Source organism: Emys orbicularis, chromosome 3, assembly GCF_028017835.1.
Source record: "Emys orbicularis isolate rEmyOrb1 chromosome 3, rEmyOrb1.hap1, whole genome shotgun sequence".
Taxonomy (NCBI): Eukaryota; Metazoa; Chordata; order Testudines; family Emydidae; genus Emys; species Emys orbicularis.
In genome coordinates, this window is record NC_088685.1 from 30,650,163 (window position 1) to 30,669,847 (window position 19,685).

Sequence of the window (19,685 nt, forward strand, 5' to 3'; positions counted from 1 at the left end):
AAATTAGCCAATTGTACTTTCCCTGAATAATGACTGAAGTTAAATATTTAACAGTGCGATGCCAAGATGCGTGTTGAGGCAAAAAGTTTCTCTACTTGTTGTGAACTGCAACTATTTTAATGAAACAGAAATAGGAGTGATACAGCTGCACTGGAATTGGCATGTGCAGTCAGTCTCCTTGGCTCCAAAAGGTGAGAAGCTACAATTGCTCCATGCTGCCTTTCCCCCACCCCCCCAAATCAATCTAACCTGATAGCAAGGCTCCCTCCCCCCCAAATCTGTCCCCATGCTACATTTGTTATATTAGCTCCTTGTGGAGATTCCTTCTCAAACCAAGGAACTCCAAGTGTCTTTTGCTACCAAGCTAGGCTGATGCAGGATGTGATTTAACACGGTCAGGAAGGACTCCTTCATGTGGCCATCTCTAGGTCATTGTACCTTCTGAACACCAGTCTTCGTGCTCAGTTAAAGAATGGGTCCAAATCTTCTTCCATGTTGACATCAGGCACCAGCTGATCTGATACTTCCTTAGCACCATATCCCGAATTAGAGACATTAAAATCTGTAGAAAACCAGGGATGGTCCAGAATTTCCTGTGAAGTCAGCCGTTCCGATGGCTCCCGGCGCAGTATGCTACGTATAAGGCATTTTGCCTTGGGGGATAGAGTCTCTGGAATGTTAAATTGCCCACGACGGATCTTGCTGAAGAGAGAACTAGGCTCAATGTCATGGAAAGGATAGCGTCCAACTAACATGGTGTAAAGCATGACACCTAGACTCCATACATCTGCTGCTTTGCCAGAGTAGCTGCCATTTGTGTTCAAGATCTCTGGACTCACATAGGCCGGGCATCCATGCTTATCAGAAAGAGAGTCATCATTTCCTCGTAAAATATACGCATCTTCTAGACTTTCCAATTTTACTCTAGTCCTGAAGGGCAAGAAAACAGAGGCAACCATTATACCCACTGATTGCAGTTACATAATTATGATAATAATACGTCAGAAAAATCAATAATCCTAAAAAGGTGCATCAGTTTGGAATCCCCATTCTTAGGCTAAGATTTCCTTTATTTATAGTAACATGTGCATTGTCCCTTCCCTCCCACTCAGACATTTGATTTTATTAAGAGAATAAATATAACCCCAAACATACGCGCCTACACTTTTTGGTAACAGTAAGGCATGTCTGAGAAGTCATTCCAGAGGAGCTCTTGCTAAAGGAGTATGGTGGAGTCTTTCATTGCCAAGTTCACTAAGATTGTAACAAACAAACGGGAGTGGGGGGTGTTTTAGATTGTTCTTGTGGCATTGATTCTTCCCCTTTCATTATGCAAGTTAGGGTGGTTTCTTTGTTTCCAGAGGGACATTACCCAGTTCATTGAAAGTCAGGAGATAGCTTCTAGCTTATGAAAACTAGAGAATTTTTTTATTGCAAATTGACTACACTTTTCAGATGAAGCATTTACAGTCTGTGTCTGGTGAAGTGACATCTGAAAGAGGATAAAGCTCAGAATCAAGGAGCAGCTGGTACAGTAATAATCTACTTGCAGGAGAACATAGCCTTTTCTTCACACAGACCACAAAGGGCTAAAGTACAGCTCCCTTATTCACACTGGTGAGCAGTCACTCACATTAGTTCCACTGAAGTCAACTGAAATAATGAAGTCACAATCTCACCTTAAAATATCTTTTCTCTTTAACCCCAAACACACAATACAGGAAGAATGAACTATACAAATAAAATTTAAGTCTTCCCAAACATTCCTTTAAATGGCATCACATTAGCTAGGTATGTTAAAATGGTATTTAACAGATTAAAACAAGACTATCCTGCTTAGGGGAATCAAGAGAAATAAGGCAATACAGTTCTTTGTGATGGACAGATTCACAAAAAACGATTTTCAGCATGACCATAGAAATGGCGTATCTAGATTGGAAGCTCTTCGTGTCTGAAGTGTCATGAACTTGTTAGCACAATGCAAGAATAATCTCGGCAGTGGCAAATTCTCTTCTTTTATTTCAAACTAAAGTGAAAAATGTCTCCAAGCTTCCTTGTTACATTACTATATTAGTTCAGTCTAACGATACATATCTATATAGCATTTAAAGTTGAGATCCCTTTTCACTGACAGAGGGGACACTGACACTAGTTACCTTTTAGTCTATAGATTTTATTCACCAGTAGTGACAGGTATTTTAGGAACAATTTTAGTGTAATGCAAGCACATTGGAATCTTTCTTCTCTGAATGGAAAAGAAGCATGACATTTATCAGGATTTTCTTTTATGAGACAGAGTGTTCAATGTAAAACATTCACATCAGGGATCATAACCCAACATTGGCTAATATGGTCCTTGTCTCTTTTCATCATTGATCTATGTGCTGTGCCCCTGGTAGGCCCCAGGACCAGAATAGGCCCTGTACAAGACAGTATTCCAAAACCATAAATTCACAGGTGGGGCTGTGAACAGACTGCAGGCCACAGCCCCTCATTAGAAAGCACCTTGTTTAATAAGTATTAGGACAAAAAAGGGGAGTCCTATTTCTTAAATGTTTACTGAGGAGAACTTTGCTTGGGCTTGAGTAGTAAAGGCAAGCGTGACCCACATTAGCTTTAGAACTGTCATTATCCAGGACAGCTCAGGGCTATATCTGTAGAACCAATCGGGGTATTCTGTTGTAAAGTGCTATATAGCAGACTGCTCTATAAACTCTCCAACCACCCTCAGACCATTTCGACATCTAGAGACATTTACTAGTCGAGGTCAAAGCCCTTTTGGCAACGTGCCTTGAATAAGGAAGTCATAAATACCTAATTCAGAATTCCTGGCTCCCAAATACAGTACATAAAGGCAGCTCATACTATGATTAAATAGGCCAATGTCTTCTCCCTTAGTGCATAGTGACAGGATGTGTGCCACGCATCAGCCTCCTGATTAACTACCCATTGCCGGCTTATAGACACCTCTGGTGGCGATGGACAGGCAACCAACCTTTAGAACTCCAAACAATAATCTACTGCACTTATACTTCACACAGGAAAAGTTACAAGATCACGGTCAACTTCCTTCTGTGTCAAGTTCAGAACCTCTTTATGCACAAAAGGGCTGAAGAGGGAAGCCGACTAAGAATGCTGGTAGGATTTCCTCTGCAATCCTAAATATACACTTGTTCCTCTATCTACACAGGAGAATAGAAAAGGAGGGAAGATGAGAGAGGAGAGAGAAAAGGACAAAGGAGAGGAGAGAAAAGCACAGGGCAAAGTGGGACTGAAACTGAAGGCAGAGACATGAGTGGTGGTCCCAGTACTGCAGCCCGTCACATTTTCCACCAAGATGTAGAGCAGAGTTATTCAGATGTGCACTTCGGTCACTAAACTGCCAAGCAGTAAAGCCATCAATTCACCTTTGTTAACTAACAGAGTAAAATACACACCCCCACATACACAGAAGCTGGAGAGGAGTATTCTATTTATAAACGACTTGTGGGAGGGAATCCAACACATGCACTCCTATGTATTTCCCTGTGCTGTTGACACTCAGATGGTATTTATTCCCTTATTATACTTTACATTTCCAATAGAGCTATGGATTAAAAAGGGAAAGACAGACTAGCGAGTATTTTTGTGTTTGTTTTTTTTTAAATTTTAAAACCAAGTTATTTGAATTCCCAAGCGTTTATGTTCTTGTGACTGAGTGGTGCCGTATAAAACTGACACCGTGGGACCAGAAAGACTGCTCCTCTCCCTTCAAAAATATTTGATTCCTAAGGAATCCAATGAGAGAAGAGGCTTCCTTTGTTATAAAAGCAAGCAACGCACACACACACTGGAAATGGAAAACCTTACTATGACCTTGAGCCTTATGCAAGGTGCCCTGCATTACAGGATCAAGCCCTATATGCATGCTATTGCAAGTTTGGTTTAAGCCAGTAAACTGAAGAGCAGCTGGCCATTTTTTGCTTGCTCCACTGTAATCTGTGAGTGAATGAAGCAAACAGCCATGTTTTCATCCTTCTGAACAGAGTGCACTTGAAACACAAACAGACCACCCCCAATCTTTTTTATATATATTTTACAAACACACACACACACACACACACACACTCTCTCTCTTTTTTATTTATGGATTAAAGCAAGGAAATGGTGGCCTTGCTAGAGGCAGTGTTTCAGTGAAGGTGATCACTAAACATGCAAGCTAGTATATTTGCATTTCACTTTGTATAAAACTAGTAGCTTGCTTTCTTAAGCTCTTACACATCAGGTGTACTGAATATAAATTAGTACCTACTCACATACCATGAACTGCTTGGACATTTTAGTTAGCTAGGTTGCTTTTGTGAAAGATCACTAAGACTAGCATAAATTTACAATGATGAAACATTTTCACCTATTGGGGAACAACATTAAGGGTATGGGGAAACCAATCCTATGATAAAGCTGTCTACACTCAGACACAGAACATGTGCAGGTATTTCCAAACGCTTTAGATGCCAAGACCCATATTCAGTGAATTCAGTGGAGAAAAGAGAGAAACCCGACCTCCCTAGTGCTTAAAGCAATGGAGAAAAATAACCTGGCCTTCGTTTTCAGAAGTGACAAGTGATTTTGGATGCCTCCATTTTGGAGTGTCTAACTCATAACATTTGATTTTCAGAAGGCATGAGTACTCGCCCTTTTAAGGCACGTCACATTAGCAATTTTGGGCTGTCCAGTCATTCCTGAAAATGTAGGTTTCTGCATAAAGGGTGGGAAAGTCATCCAGTTTCAGAGTAAACAGACAAGCCTAAATTTGATTCTTAGCAGGCAAGAGACACGCTAGAGCAATTATTTTAAAATGAATTCATGATCAGTTTTGAAACTCTTCACATTGTGCTGTTACCAATTTGGAATAAAAGAAAATTAAAAAATTAATTCTGCAGTTAAAATCCTTCCTTTCTCCCAATAAATCCACTAATGACAGAAGTAGGAACAGTGTTTAAACATTACTATAGGAATGGCTGATGCAAAATTAATCCCTAAAGTTCAGATGTACACAACTGCCAAAGCCGGATGAGAGTCACTTTATACATATACTGTAGTGCAACAAAGACTTTTGTGAAGGCCTGCACAATTACAGTACATAATTTCAAGTTTTAATGCAGAGACTGAATAAGCACTTGGAAAAAGAACATTATGCATCTATCAGATCATTGATAAAACACTGCATTAGCCTAATGCATTAAAAAAATACAACCCTGAATCAAGGCTATTTAAAAAGGGGAAGCTATTCTGCCTATGAATGCTTTCCCATTACTGGTGAATGAAACCACAGAAGTGCAATCAGAGGGCAGCAGTGGTACTCAGACGGGAAATGCGTCTTTGTCCCCATAGAAACCGTCAGGGAAACCCATGAAAAACAATACCACTCTGAATTTCTTATCAATATGCCATTCATTACTTGACTGCATTCAGACTGTGCTCTTCAGTAATGTAACAAAACCTGATCAATTAAACCTCTTCTAGAAGATTCTTCAATGTAACCTCCTGAGTTGGCATCAGTTCCTGGCAGACAGCTTTGTTGTTATACAGCCTACACTTTTTCACAGTGATTCACATTATTCCTCCCTGCAGAGTTTGGGGATTACTGACAAATTACTACACTGCCTTTTAACACACAGAAGCCAGGGCCACAAAAACTCTGCAATCACACTCTAGCTTCACTCATGTTCTCCAAAAAGCAAACAATTTCCAGAACTACAATCAGTGGAATTATTCAGAGGCCTCAAAGCTCTATAGTTAGGAAGGCCATGCGTGAACTGAAGGGGTGATTAGTACAGCATCTGTTTCTTATATTTCTCCAATACAGTGTATACGGAAAGGGACTTCTTGGCTGCAGCAGCTCAACCTAGCGTTAACATTTTAGGAACATAGGGACTGCAATACTGCACCAGACCAGTGGTCCACCAGTAGCCAATACCAGCTGCTTCCAAGAAAGGGGCAAGAAACTACTCTCCCATCTAACTTGGTAGGTACATTATCTACTTGCTAGTCAAGCATTGTTGGGAGTGGGTGTTCAGAAATGACAGTAATTTAGCCAGTAGCCCTGTGCTCCAAGAGACCAGAAAGCAATTTCTATTGTCATCTGTTCACATCTCTATAGTTATGCACTAGAGAGCAAACCAATGTCAAATGATAGTTTGTGGGGAGGAGAAAAGATTACCCCTTCCATCCTAAGACTCCTTCCTAGGTTAGACCACACACACAAGACATCCACATGACCACATGTCATAGGCAACATCATTCTGGCTGTGGACAGAATGGCATTTCCTTTGGCCCCCACAGACCTGGCTCTCACTGGACAGAGAGACTGTTGTTGAGCCATACTCTTTCCCCACTCCAGGGACAGCGACTACTCAGGCAGGATCAAGAATTGCTCCTACATAGCCAATAATCAAGTCCAATCAGGGTAATTTAGGAGCAGCTCACTCTAAAAGGTAAAAATTGAGCACGAACTGACTGTCCCATCAGATCTGTGAGAAAACGCTGGCACTGCTCACTATTCTTTGTAGTGAACTGACTATTGTAAATAAGAGAAAAGAACCTCTTCTAAACAAACCAGGCCAGCAGTTTGAAGTGAACGTCTACTTTAGATACACACACTATTAAATCCTGACATTTGCTAAAGTGAGCATATAATAATTTAGTTCAAAATTCATCTCTGCTCCAAGGACCATGCTATCTTACCCAGGGCAAAGGGGACAACCCCTTCCTTCCCCCTGCCACAACTCAGCAATGGAGTGCAGAAGGGGAAGTGCTGCATTCTCAGTATTAATCCTCCTTTCCCCTATGTCACAGAACCCTTTCGGTAGGGATTAGGCTCCACGGTGAAGGCACAGGCTGGCAGCTCTCCAAAGGCAAGGAGCAAGGGGGAGGTGGCTGAAACAGCGCAGCTTTGGAGGATACTTGTTACCAAAGGAATGGAAAGACTCTTCCACCACCCCACTACCATGCAGTGATGGGAACTGTGCAGATTCCCTCACCATCCTTAGAAGAATGTCTCTGCAAGTACAGACTTCAACCCAGTTGCTCAGACTCCAGGGTGAGGAGCATGGCTTAGAAATTTAGGGCCAGACCCTTAGCTGGTGTAAAGTGACATAGCTCCACTGACTTCATCTGAGCTCACATCAGCCAAGAATCCGGCCCAGATTGCCCTGCATTCAGGATAGACCCAGAGGAGGGATGACATGGCCCCCACTATCTTGTTTGTACAGCATCTGAACAGAATTCCATGCAATGGTACTGTTTGTAAGTGCATGCTGCAGCAGAAGTACCTTATAATGCATCTGTCTGTGTTCTTATAGATTTAGGACACAAGACCTTCACTAAAGGGAATGTAGTTCCGGTTCTGTACCTTTCTAACTGAAGAGGATCTCAGTTTTTTTTCAGTGAGGGATAAGACTTTGTTAAAAGACCACAAGGATTCCATTATTTGATAAGCATCTGGGATAAGGTGGCTATCTGAACTCACTTATCTTCCTTAGATCGCATTAGAGATGAATGGTTTTAAAGGCTCCACTTGCAACTCTATGCACCTGTATCCACCATGTTCTCCAGAGCCTTTTACACCAGGAGTGGCAGGAAGGAACAAAGACAGGCATTTGGTTTAGTTAAGATAGCTGTCCACAAGGAACGTAAAAACGAACCCCAAGTTTACTGCCTCAGGAGACACACTAAATAAGCAACCTGATCTTCAGTGGTGCTGAGCACTGACAGCTTACACTGCGCAAAAATGGATCTATGTAAAACAGTCTGAGTTTTGAAAAACAACTAGATTTTGGGTGTTCAATTTGAGACACTTTACAAGAGGCTGGTTTTCACAAAATGCTGGGCGCTGCGGGCGGACTGAAAATCAAGCGCCTTTCAGGTGTCTCAAGTTGGGCAACCAAAAAAACACTAGTCACTTCTGAAAATGTAGGCCATGCATATTGGCCAAATATTTATTTTGGAAAGTGAAACAAATGTCCAGTAATCAACACTTGCGGGGGGTGGGAGGGAGGGGGAATTAGTCACCATCGTCAACAAAAACCCTGCAGAAAGTCAGCAATGTAACTAGAACGTGACTGACTTGAATTCAAAACAAAATGCTGAGCACGGTCAGAATTACACAGTTCATTCAGGAATTTGCTGATGCAATATTATCGCCTCAGCACAAGGTGAGAGAGAGCAGCCCTCTCAGGGAACATGGTGCACACCACTTGCTGACTTGTCTGAAACACCCAAGAAGAGGAGTGCCAATCACAGGAGAGTGCCCATAAATGATGCTTCATTCAGTCTATGTGCTTCAAGCACAGCAGAGTATGGAGGCACCTAGGCACTAAAGAGTAACAAACCCCTCAGAGAAAGGGGTGAATAGTTATGGAGGTGGGAATGATGGAAGGTGGTCTCAGGAAGTGGGAGGGAGGAAGGGGGAAAACGCCTTCCAGGTAGGTGGGAGTGGTGCAGGTATTCCACAAGGCATGGTCAACTCCTGTTGGAGGACCCAGTCTTCTCTAATCGCTGTCTGGTCAATTTGGTGCTCCCATGCTCTACCAGAAACCAGTGCTTCAGTACTAGGATTAGAACAGCAGAGAAGACTCCTGGCTTCTATTCCCAGCTTCTGCTACTCCCTCGTTTGTGACCTTGGCCAAATCACTTAACCACAATGACCACATTCGCCCCTCTATAAAATGCGGAGAATATTTACCTACCTCACAAGGACATTCTGAAGCTTAAGGTTTGTCGATTGGTTCATGGGCTCCGGCAAAAAGGCACTGTATAAACGTCTGGATCAAAAAGGAGTCTTAGCAATCAAACGACACAGAGAGCAAAGGGATCATGAACCTGGCTGCTGACAGAAGTTACTTAACTGTTCTGTTTTATATTTGAAGTTTGATGAATGAGATTTACTGCCTGGGAAGACACAATCCAGCTTTCCCACACACTGTCAAAGGCAAAATAATTAGAAAGAGCCTCAGTTTCTGGATTGAGATTTGCTCTATGCTTAGACCCTCCACAGTTCAAGTTACACTATTTAAGGCTACACCTTTCCTCTCAGTTTAGGTTAACAGAGGATGATAGAGCGGCCTATAAAAGAAACCTACTTTTGTTTCTGCATCTTTATTTTAAGAAAGCTCTGTTTACACAACTTCCATTGCTACAACTGAAAGCTCTTTAAACAGTTTCCCTAACTCCTAGAAAGCTTGTTTGTTCAGTGTGTGTTCTAAGCAAGGTTAAAGGTTGCTAACATCAGAATGCAACCAGCTGACTGCAAAACAATTTGACAGGAGTGTGTGGGGAGGACAAACGGTGGGTGGAGGGGGGAAGAAACAGCACTGCCCAAAGTAAGAGAAATAGTCACTTAGGGCAGGTCTACCTGCCCTAAGTGACCTTAAAATACTGCAGTACCTTAAAATACTGCAGTGGGACAGCTGTGCTGCTGTAGCGCTTCAGTGAAGATGCTACTATGATAATGGGAGAGCTACTCCAATCAGCATAGTTAATCCACCTCCGGGAGAGGTGGTAGTTATGTTGACAGGAGAAGCCCTCCGGTTAACACAGCGCTATCTACACTGGGGGCTAGGTAAGTATAACCGCGTCACTCGGGGTGGGGGGTGAATTTTTCATGCCCCGAATGACGTAATTATACCAAATGTACATTTGTAGTGTAGACCTTGTCTTAATAACCAGTAAGTGTGCAGCAAATTAAATCTCGTCTCCAATTTTCTGTGGGATCCGTTTTACTGCGCTAGGATGCCAAAGAACATAACTAAGTTACCTTAAAGCAGAATACACTAGCCCCAAGGAACTGAGCAGTTCCAGAAAACAAAACAAAACTGCTCAGTGTACCAAATAAATACATATTACACTACCACAGGCTTTCTAAATGAGTGGATTGTGCTGAATGTGTTGCCTTGGCATAGGACGAAGTGTCAAGTTATATTTATTTTGATTAACTCTCACCTGCTTGCAATTTCCCATATTTACTAGAAGAAAAAGGAAAAATTACAATATCTGGAATACCAACATTATTTTCATTTTCCCTCTCAACAATGATTAATGTGCAAGGTCCTTATGCTTCAAACATTATGACAGCTAATATTTTAATATAATTAAAGTCTTTAAAATGCTATAAAGAAATTAATAATTCCCTGAAAGGAGAAGTGTTACCTATGTTAGGAAAGCCAATGCAAAAAGCATGCTACATACACAGACTGATTTGATTCTTAAATCTTCAATGTGGCTCCTCCTGGAACAATTATGTTTTATATAAAACTGATGAATTACTTTAATACATATACAGCAATACTGGGCACACAGCTATTTTTAGCACAGTCCAACGAAGACTCTACCATTCTCTGACATCATTCGGGGGAGGAACAGCTGGGAGAACTGCACATTTTCTCTGCCCATAGGCACAGAGTATGCTGCTAGGTCAGTTTATAGGAGAAAAATATCTCATGACATGAGCATACATAAAGCCCCACAAACCTATAAAACAACAACCTGCCTGTCTGGTGGTATTTGCACATCTTGTGCTGTTAGCGTGTGTCAACTATTTTTGTCAACTATTCTAAGCAGTCAACTTTTTAAAAATTAAAATGTAAGGACCAGATTTTTAAAAGTGCACGGCACCCAACAGAGCTCCTAATTAGGCGCCAAAACAAACAAACAAAGAGCTAGTCAGCTCCTACATGGAAGCTGAGCTGTTTTGAGAGTCTAGCCCTGAATTTTATATAGCAAAGTCACAGCTATTACTACATAAACAGATGTGCAGCTGCTCTCTAACCCAGCCTTACAAAGTGTTTCCACCCACACAGCAACATCTTAAAGGTCTTTACTTCTTCAGAGATGAGGAATGAATTTAAAAGTCTAACTCTGAAATCCCAAACATTAAGCTCAGTCCATTTCACCCTCACAATTTGTATTTAAAAAGGGTAAATTAAATGCAAAAAACCTTATGTTAAATAAAACAGTTAGATTGCATAGTTCAAGTCAGGAAACGCAAAAGTACTATTGTACTCTACCATAACATTACCCTGACTACAGTGCATATCTGTATATTTAATAGAATTCAATTAACAATGCTCAAATACATAGGCTCTCAAAGCTGGATAAATTAACACAGCTGTAAGACCCTAGGACCGGATTTGCAGAAGTGCTAAGCCCCCCAAACTCCAAATGAAGTTGACAGATGTAATAACCACTGGGGGAAAATAAATCTATCACTCTTCCCATTTTTTGTTTAATTTTAACTGTGCAACAGTAATTTTAGATTACAAGGTCTTTAAAACTGAATCCTAAGCACAACATGTGCATACTAGAGAGAGTGTGAAACTTAATGCACCATCACATTCTAGCTTTGCTTTAGGATATCACCAGATTGTCATTAATGGAATTAGGGCTCAAACCTACGATGTGCTAAGCACCCTCAACTGCCACTGAGGTCAGTGGGAGTTAAGGGCACTCAGTACACCTTGCTGGATTGAAACCCTATATCTTTCTAATTTACAGCTGTTATATAGGTTCAGAAAGGGTAAGAAAGGTTCTAAATGTGCATGTTTTTAATATAACTTCAAATGTTAGGACTTGGTTACTTATTCCTAGACATCATTAGACCCAAAGAGAGTAGGCACTAAGAAACCCTGAAACTGGTTTTTTTTTAAAAATGAATTTGAACTATTTCCGAAGAATACATAGATTTATTGATTTGGTTTGGGAGGGGAGAGGGGAGGGGACGAGAAGCCCAAGTTATTCAGCAGGCATACAATTTTACACTTAAAAAAAAAAAATTGCCTCCTCCTACTTCCTGGTTCATTACAAATGTCACAGACAGCAGTAATCTGCGACACCCAAAAATACCATGCATTCCAAGCAGGCTGCTGGTTTCTGTGATGATGTTTCTCAGAATGCAACATCACAAGCAGTAGCAGCCTTGTTGAAATGCCTGGTATTTTGGATGTCACCGAATGACGCACTCTGCAACATCTTCAGTGAACTAGGAAGTTGCAAGAAGATTTTACAGAGAGTAAATACAGCAGCAGCAGACTGAAAGTGATGATTGATTGCTTTCTGATGATTTGGAGCATGTGAAGAAAAATAAAAATAGAACCTAGTTCTTCTATTTCTGCCTTTCACTATCTGTTTCACCTGACTGTGTCTCAATTTGTTCAGATGAGAAATGGTTTGTAAATGGTTTAATGTTTGTAAATCACTCTGACACACCTGGATGAAAATTAATTTTCTTGTTACTGGCTTAAAAATAACAAGCAACAGCCGTTTAACCTCTAAGCATACGGTATTTTAAAAAAATCAGAAGAAACATTCTCTTTTAGTTAATAATTGATTGGTTTTTGACTCTCCAATTAATGTTAACAATAAAGCAGTGCTATTGTAGCACATACCTATACTTTGGCCTTGTGCCTTATGATGTAGTCAGATCTTGGGAAGCATTTAGTGCAGGATTTCCAAAGGGCAAAGTTCCATAGTAATTCTGCTCCCATTGATCAACACCCACTGACTACAATATATAACCACACATGTTGTGAGCATATATTATATTCTCTGTGCAAAAATTTTTATTAACAGAGTAAAAATGACATTGCCAATTTAAAACACTAAGTTTTCTTACCATACTTCTAAACAAAGCCTCTATGTGCTATCATGATATAAATATTTATTATTAATAAAATTAACAGTGACAATTGCAAAAACCCGATTGTTTCCATTTTGCACTTATCTCAGATTGGGCACAATGTTAATCATTAGTGCTCCTTTCCCTTAAGTTCCCAGTGATGGAGCTTCTAGGTCTTATGTATTGCAGTGGAGGGGAAAATGGGGAAGAGCTATTTGTTTCTAAATAACTGTTTATATGGGAATTAAAAAATGAAACTGACAAGACACTAGCCTATTCCATTAAAGCAATTCAAAATCCTGTGCACAGCAGGGAAAATGCCAATTTCACTCTGCTACAGCTCGAGCAGAACAGGCAGACACTCAACAGAATCATGGGACTGGGAGGTTAGAGAAACAGAAAACTTAGAAGTGACTCTTGTGTGGAGAAAGAGAACTCCCTCTCTCTCCCAGGAGCCAGCTAAAGGGCTTCAAACTGATCAGAAGTGTATCAGCCATGGCTGATTTGAAAGAGGAAGCTCCCAAACAGGGTCAAGAACAGCCTACTGGGAATAACACCCCCACACACACTGTTTCCAGCAGCTGGGGACGAGGGCTGCACTTCTCAGCAGATTGTTGCCTCTATGCCTTTTTGGTGTGGCCCCTCCATCTTTTGGGTCAGCCTGCAGCTAGTAGGCATAAATCCTCTGCGTGAAAGAAAGAAGGGGGGGAGGAGGGAAATGCAACCCCCAAACAATACACATCATAAAAAAGGAAAGAAAAGCACAAAGCTCCACCTCTTTCCATTCCCTTTTATTTTAAATTCTTTGAAGGTCACCTTCAAGTTTAATATTTCTCCCATGTTCCACCCTGCTCCAGCAGGACTCAATGATGTCACTACCGAAATGCATGATGGAACACAATGAATGGGAACTGGTAGCCACAGGGAAAGGATTCTAACCTTCAAGGGCCTGAAGTCTGCTACATCCAGAACCATCTCACCACAAAAGCAAGGAGCTAGGAAGAAAAAAAACGTTGGTTCTCCAAAACCAGCAGCACTATCATTGCACTCTCCTTGCCACCTCTGGTCATAAATGGTATTAACAATGCTGAGAGTTCTCCTCAAAGAGTTCATGGTTCTTGTCAGCGTCAATCCCCCTTCCTGGTGGATCTCCTAAGGTCAAATCCCGTGAGGAGCTCAGGGCCCTGAACTCTAAGTGAAGACAGTGGGAGCTGTGGCTGCTTAGCAACTTTGAAGGTCAGGCCTCATGAATCTGAAAGCTGAGCACTCAAAAGTTGACACACCCAACCACCATAGACCTTTTATGTAAATGTGGCCACACAGGAAGTCTGTGCCACAAACAAGAGAAAACAGACCTCCCAGTGCAGTGCCTTAACCATTAAGCCAATTCTTCCCTCCTCCCCTCTTAGGAACGGGCAGCAACTTTAGTCTCCAAATCCTACAGATCTTGGGGATCTGCCACAGGCCTCTGCACACTCTCTCCTCCATGTACACAACCTGTCTCTATGCAGCCCGCCTCTTCCTCCAGAAGCCAATCCCTAATCAGGACAATGGGGATTCTACAGTGCAGAGGTGGAGGATCTGGAAACAATACTAAACGTCCATACTATTTGGCTTCAAAATCCTCACATAGTTGGTAGAGGAAAAGTATGCCCACTTCAAATATGGCTCCCCAACTTCAAGGATGGGATGGTAGCAGAGCATGAGGAAAGGAGGGAAACTGTCCCAAACAAAGCATTTCCCTTACCAGGCATCCATGCACAGATCTGCAGGGTTTTTTCCCTCATCAGCCATAGAGAAATAGGATTACAGTAATGAACACAGTGCAATATTAACCTTAACCTAGAATTTGTTGGCTGTAGAAGAGCAAGGAGGAGAGAAATTAACCCATTCAAACAGCAATCCCAAGTCCAACATGCAAAAGGTTCTTACCTTTCTTCATCCTTAAAGATAAATTTTCGCAGTTTGAGATCCCGCAATACCAGTCCACCATCATGACAGTGTGCAACAGCAGAAGCTATTTGGTAGAACAGTTTGGCTGCCTCTTCTTCTTTTAGCTTCTTGCAGGTACGAACAAAAGAATGCATGTCCCCATAGCCTCTTTCAAAGAACACGTACGCTTTTGTCTCCCCAAGAATTATTTCAGTAATTTGGTTGATACTGTTGTGTGCAGGTAGACAAAAACACGGCGCTAATGACTCTTGGTAGCAACCAATATCAAATACCTAGAAAACAATGACAGTAAAACAAGGGTTAAAGACAGCATAAAGGTACAAAGCGGTAGTTATATCTGGCACTCAGCACTGTACAGAAATTTGTTGTTGTGTATGTACATTGCTTTTACATCTCTTCTTGCCATGTGTGGAATTGTCAGGTGCATTTGTGCATGGTGTTGGGGGGGCGGGGGGGGGGGGGGGAAGAAACAGACTACATACACCTCCTTACATGGAAGGGAATGCTAAGCTAAGTAGAGGTTTTTCTCCAGAAGTAATAGTGTGAATGGCTTGAAGACCCAATACGTGATTAAACCCAAATTGTAATCTACATTATGGTTTGAGGGCAATAGTTATATATAAAGATGTCAGGCCTCAAAAGTATTCAAATTAACCTTCTGTTTGAAGAAATCCAACTAAGACCTCAGAGACCATGAACAACCTGTGGAGATTTGTGCTTAAAAAAATCTTGTCAAACTAAAGCCAACAAATCTCTTTACCTATTTTACTAACTCCTTAAAGCCTTAACATTTTTTTTATGTTTAAAATCAAATTTGTCACCATTAATATTGTTTACTTCCTCTTACTTATGTTCATTGCTGACAAGAAAAATCAGAGAAGTCAGTTTCACTTTCACATTCTCAGTTTTGCAATGATTGTGTTTCAAAGGTCAGAAAAACATTATGGAAATACTGGTTTTAGACTGTATACAAGCTTTCTTTTAAAAAGTAATTAAATCTTCGGGCAAATATAATTGAGTGTCCCTTTAAAAGTTGACTGTCACTTTAACAGTAAGCAGGTTATCAGTGATCTTGTGAATGGGCTATAAAAATGCATAAAGGATGCTGGGAAATCCAAATATAAAATGTTACTATAGTCTAGTGATTATGAATGAATCAGTATTTGAGCCAATTAAAAAAATCTAAAGCAGTGGAAAGAGTCCATAGAAAATAATGGAATGCTTACACTTTCTTACTGCAGAGCAACAGATGACAAAGAGTGTATTATATTATACTTTTATACTGCCCCAGATGCAGTGTAGGGTACAAAGGAAGGGGTGAGTGTTTCCAGCACCAGAGAAACACTATTACTGTCCAACACACTCTGGGGCATACTGCTACTTTCATAACAGTAATCTGGTCCCACTAGAGATGCAACTGGCTACTCTTTGTATTGTTTAGTTAACAGCATTGAGAGAAGCTGGTATGTCCTTAAACCAAACTCCATTAATATGATTGCTTTTCATATCCTAGCTTGCCTCCTTGGGGGGCAATCACTGTCATTTCCTCTGAAGCTTTAAAAGCTTTTAAGACTAAAGTCTTCTGACATGGTTCAACAGCAATTTACAAAAAGCTTCTAAAACAAACTAAGGTTTTTAATGCTTCAAAGCACAGTTTTGACAAATTCCTTCTTCAGGAGAGACTCCAAGATGGCAGAACACTTGACAAAATGGGCCAAAAAAAAATACTTACCTGTGCTGCTATACTCCATCACAGGCAACAGTCATTCAGACAGGCAGACGCCCAACTAACCCAACTCATTTTATAAGAGGGAAGATTAGCATCAAGGGGTTCTGGTGACATGATAAACCACAAAGGCAGCACTCAGGGTTTGTTGCTAAAACCCCACTGCATAATTCATTCCAGAGGGAAACTCACTGACACTTGGATCTGTGCAGAGGTCTCAAAAACTTAATAACTACCACATTAGAAGTGGTCAGAATTACTAAAAAGTAGCTGCCATAACAATGAAAAAGGACTTTCATAACCTCCCAGTATTTTAACTGTCTTCATTTGAAATACCATTTCCACAATTCTTATGCAACTGTAGTGTCCTTAAAAAAACACCACCAACCACCTATGTTATACTCCACACTTCTGAGGAAACATTGATCAAGTAGGTCTCTGATGTAAGACAACAGACCATATGTGTTTTGTTTCTCTAAAGTACTATCATACTGTCACTATCCAGAAGTTTTTTTTATAAAGGGCTTTTTTGTAGTCAACCTATGTAATATCCCTGGACTCAGTTCAACAGAAGTTCAATAAACAGCAGTTTGATTTAGTTGTTAGCAAGGGGAAGTGAGCAAACACCATTGTTCAAATGCCACTGAACCCAGAAGAAACTAATGGCATTTGTAGCTAGTGGGTGCAACCAAATGGATCTGAACATCATCAGGATGTGTGTGCTATTTCACCCTATGCCCATGCAAGAAATTAGTTAAGACTGTCTCAGTGGGATACCAGACAGTAAAACTTGTTAGCTTTCTTAACAGGGAGGATATTCGTCAAATAGGAGCCATGCTACTGTAGGGTGTTTTGAAGTATGTGTTAATTGAGGTAAATTTAGGAATGTGATCACTCCTCAGTTAAACTAGAGATTCAAGGCAAGTTAAATATTTTCAGGATCTGGATGACAAGCCGTGGCTCACACTTATGAAGAAAATTGAATGGTGTAAAGTTTAAAAAAATCCAAGCATCTTAAGTGTATGGCTCAATGGGAAAACAAAACAAATTCACCCTTTGAAGAGCTGAAATTTTGCTGCACTCTGCCATAAATATATCCTGAAACGCTGTAATACTTGCAGCTAAGGGAGGAAAAAGCTTGCTAAAAATAGAGCACAGCAATGAAGTTACTACTGGCCATGCAAGTTTTTATATAATTTCATGCAGAGAAGCAGCAAGATACCCTTATTTCATAAGACAATGCAACTGTCCTAATATGTAGCTCTATTCTACTGTAAGGAACAGGGCTTTCATTCTAGAAATTCTATTTCAACTTGTATTTATTTTGGTAACATGATGTATGCATATGTACAACATGCAATATCATTCAGCTTCCAAGGACAAAAGACTTCTCCTCCCCCCCCCCCCCCCCAAATGATCAAGTGTAAATTAAATCTTCATTAAAATCAGGGTTTATGACTCATAACTGAGGAGTCCATTTATATTACCCTCTGAATCACAATCTTTTACAAATAGATGCAAGGAGTAAATTAGCACCCCCCTTGCAATATGTGCTAGCCATAACTTTGTGTGAATCAAATTTAAAAGTATGCAATAACCAACAATGTTATGACCAATCCTTTGAATAATTATGAGTGTCTGGCTACTGTTCATTACACAGACAACTCAACACCAGAAATTTACAAAAGATTGCTAAATGGCATAATTATATATTTTGGGGACAATACAAGCATTAAAGTGCATGCTGCAGGGTTGCAATTTGCTATACAGTCACACTACTCCTGCTTATGTGAATGAGCATAAGTCTAATGCACCAGAGACAATGAAAAATGTAACCAGTGCAGTTTAGGAACAAAGGGGGAAAAAATATTCCCTCAGACTGAAAGGGAAATACATTGCTTGATAGAGGTGCAGGCATGTGGGTTTCCTTTTCCCATGGGTCACCTTCGGATGTTAAAAGAAAATGGGGGAGGGGGTGTTGAAAAGCAAGCAGTCTACAAAAGAGTGGCTTAGGTATTTTGTCTGCTCTTCTAAAAAACGTAGGTGTACAGCTTTTATTCTTGCTGAATTGTGCAACGGGGGAGGATGCTATTTGCAACCAACCTCAATAAGGAGGGCTCAGAGCTCAGCAGGATTAATTCAAGGTGGATTTTTAATCACTTTTCAGACAAAGCTGTCTACAACCTGCAAGGGTTTCAAACTAAGGAAATAAAGTAAGACAACACAGTTCAAATTAGCAGGGGGCTCCATTTTGAAGAGAGTGGGGAAGGATCAGGTTATAGCATGATCAAACTAACATTTAAACATCTTTTAAAGATGGTTCTTCCTAGTACAGTTCATCTTGGGTAGAAGGCAGCTTGGCTCCAGGCCACCGTTATAACGTGGCCATTGTCTAGAGTGAGGGGGAAAGTTACAGGGTGCCAGTTTAATTTTGTTCGTTTGGGGTTTGGTTTTAAATTGATCTAACGATCGAGCTGGTCGATATTAGTTGACTATCCGATCAAATATAAATCAATACACGATCTGGTTAAAAAGATAATAATGGAGAAAGGTGTTACCTTGCAAACCAGCTCCTCTCCACTGTGCAGATGCACGGCTCGGAAAACGTGGTCTCCCTCAAGAGGCTCCAACAATAAGTATTTCCCGATGCAAGAAACGCAATGCGACAAGTTAGGAGTCTCTGGTGGGCTCGGAGAGCCTAGGTTCGGACTAAAACTCTGGCTTGGCTCGGTGGATCTTATAGACGAGAGTTCTTCAAAATCCTGGTTTTTATTCCGAGGTCTCCCATATCGCGCTATTGTGATAGGGGTTGACCTTTGTATGTTCATGGGTATTGAAAGAACCAACCAAAGTTATATACCAAACCCCTGGGTTAAGATCAGTCACTTGCCAGTCCAGCTGCAGCTGCCTTTGTGTTGTTATTAAAGGGGGTGGGTTACGTAGATTAACAGTACCAAAAATAATAACCCACAATAATATCAAAGCGATTGTTTTGCAAGCGGGTCAGCTTCAGAGCAACGTGCTGAGAACCGTGTGATCAGAGAAAGAGGATTTAGCCGCAGGTCCTTTTGTTTCTTGTACGGCAACCGACTCGTTCGACTGTTGGATTTTGTCTTTTTTCAGAGAGCAACAAAGTAACTAATTTGAGAACGTGGAGAGCTGCAACGTTCCGTTTTCGAACGCAGCCTCGCAGGGAGGCTGTAATATAAATAGAGCAAAGAGGTGGGGGAAAGGAAGGGGGAGGCTGATTCGGTATCAGTCTCTGGTGCCCTGAACGCCTACTAAAATTTTTAATACGCTCAACCCCAAAAAGGTTAAGTAACGTGCTGCATAAAGGACTGGATTGTCCTTTCT

The 19,685-nt window shown here is 40.9% G+C and overlaps 1 protein-coding gene across 1 annotated transcript; it reads right to left on the reverse strand.

The window, feature by feature from the left end:
• Nucleotides 1-461: 461 nt before the first annotated feature.
• On the reverse strand, nt 462-19,159 carry TRIB2 (tribbles pseudokinase 2). The gene is made up of 3 exons (XM_065401673.1): nt 18,890-19,159; nt 14,585-14,877; nt 462-930 (listed from the first exon to the last, which is right to left on the reverse strand). Exons 1-3 carry the CDS (start codon nt 19,157-19,159, stop codon nt 462-464), a joined length of 1,032 nt encoding a protein of 343 aa, XP_065257745.1.
• Between the last annotated feature and the right edge of the window lie 526 nt (nt 19,160-19,685).

Bases quoted from the DNA above. Each gene is read 5' to 3' on its own strand.
- TRIB2 (XM_065401673.1), bottom strand. From the start codon at position 19,159: ATGAACATACAAAGGTCAACCCCTATCACAATAGCGCGATATGGGAGA. The intron at 14,878-18,889 runs GTAACACCTTTC...ATTGTTTTCTAG, and splicing joins GAGAGGAGCTGGTTTGCAAG to GTATTTGATATTGGTTGCTA. The intron at 931-14,584 runs GTAAGAACCTTT...CTTGCCCTTCAG, and splicing joins ATCTTTAAGGATGAAGAAAG to GACTAGAGTAAAATTGGAAA.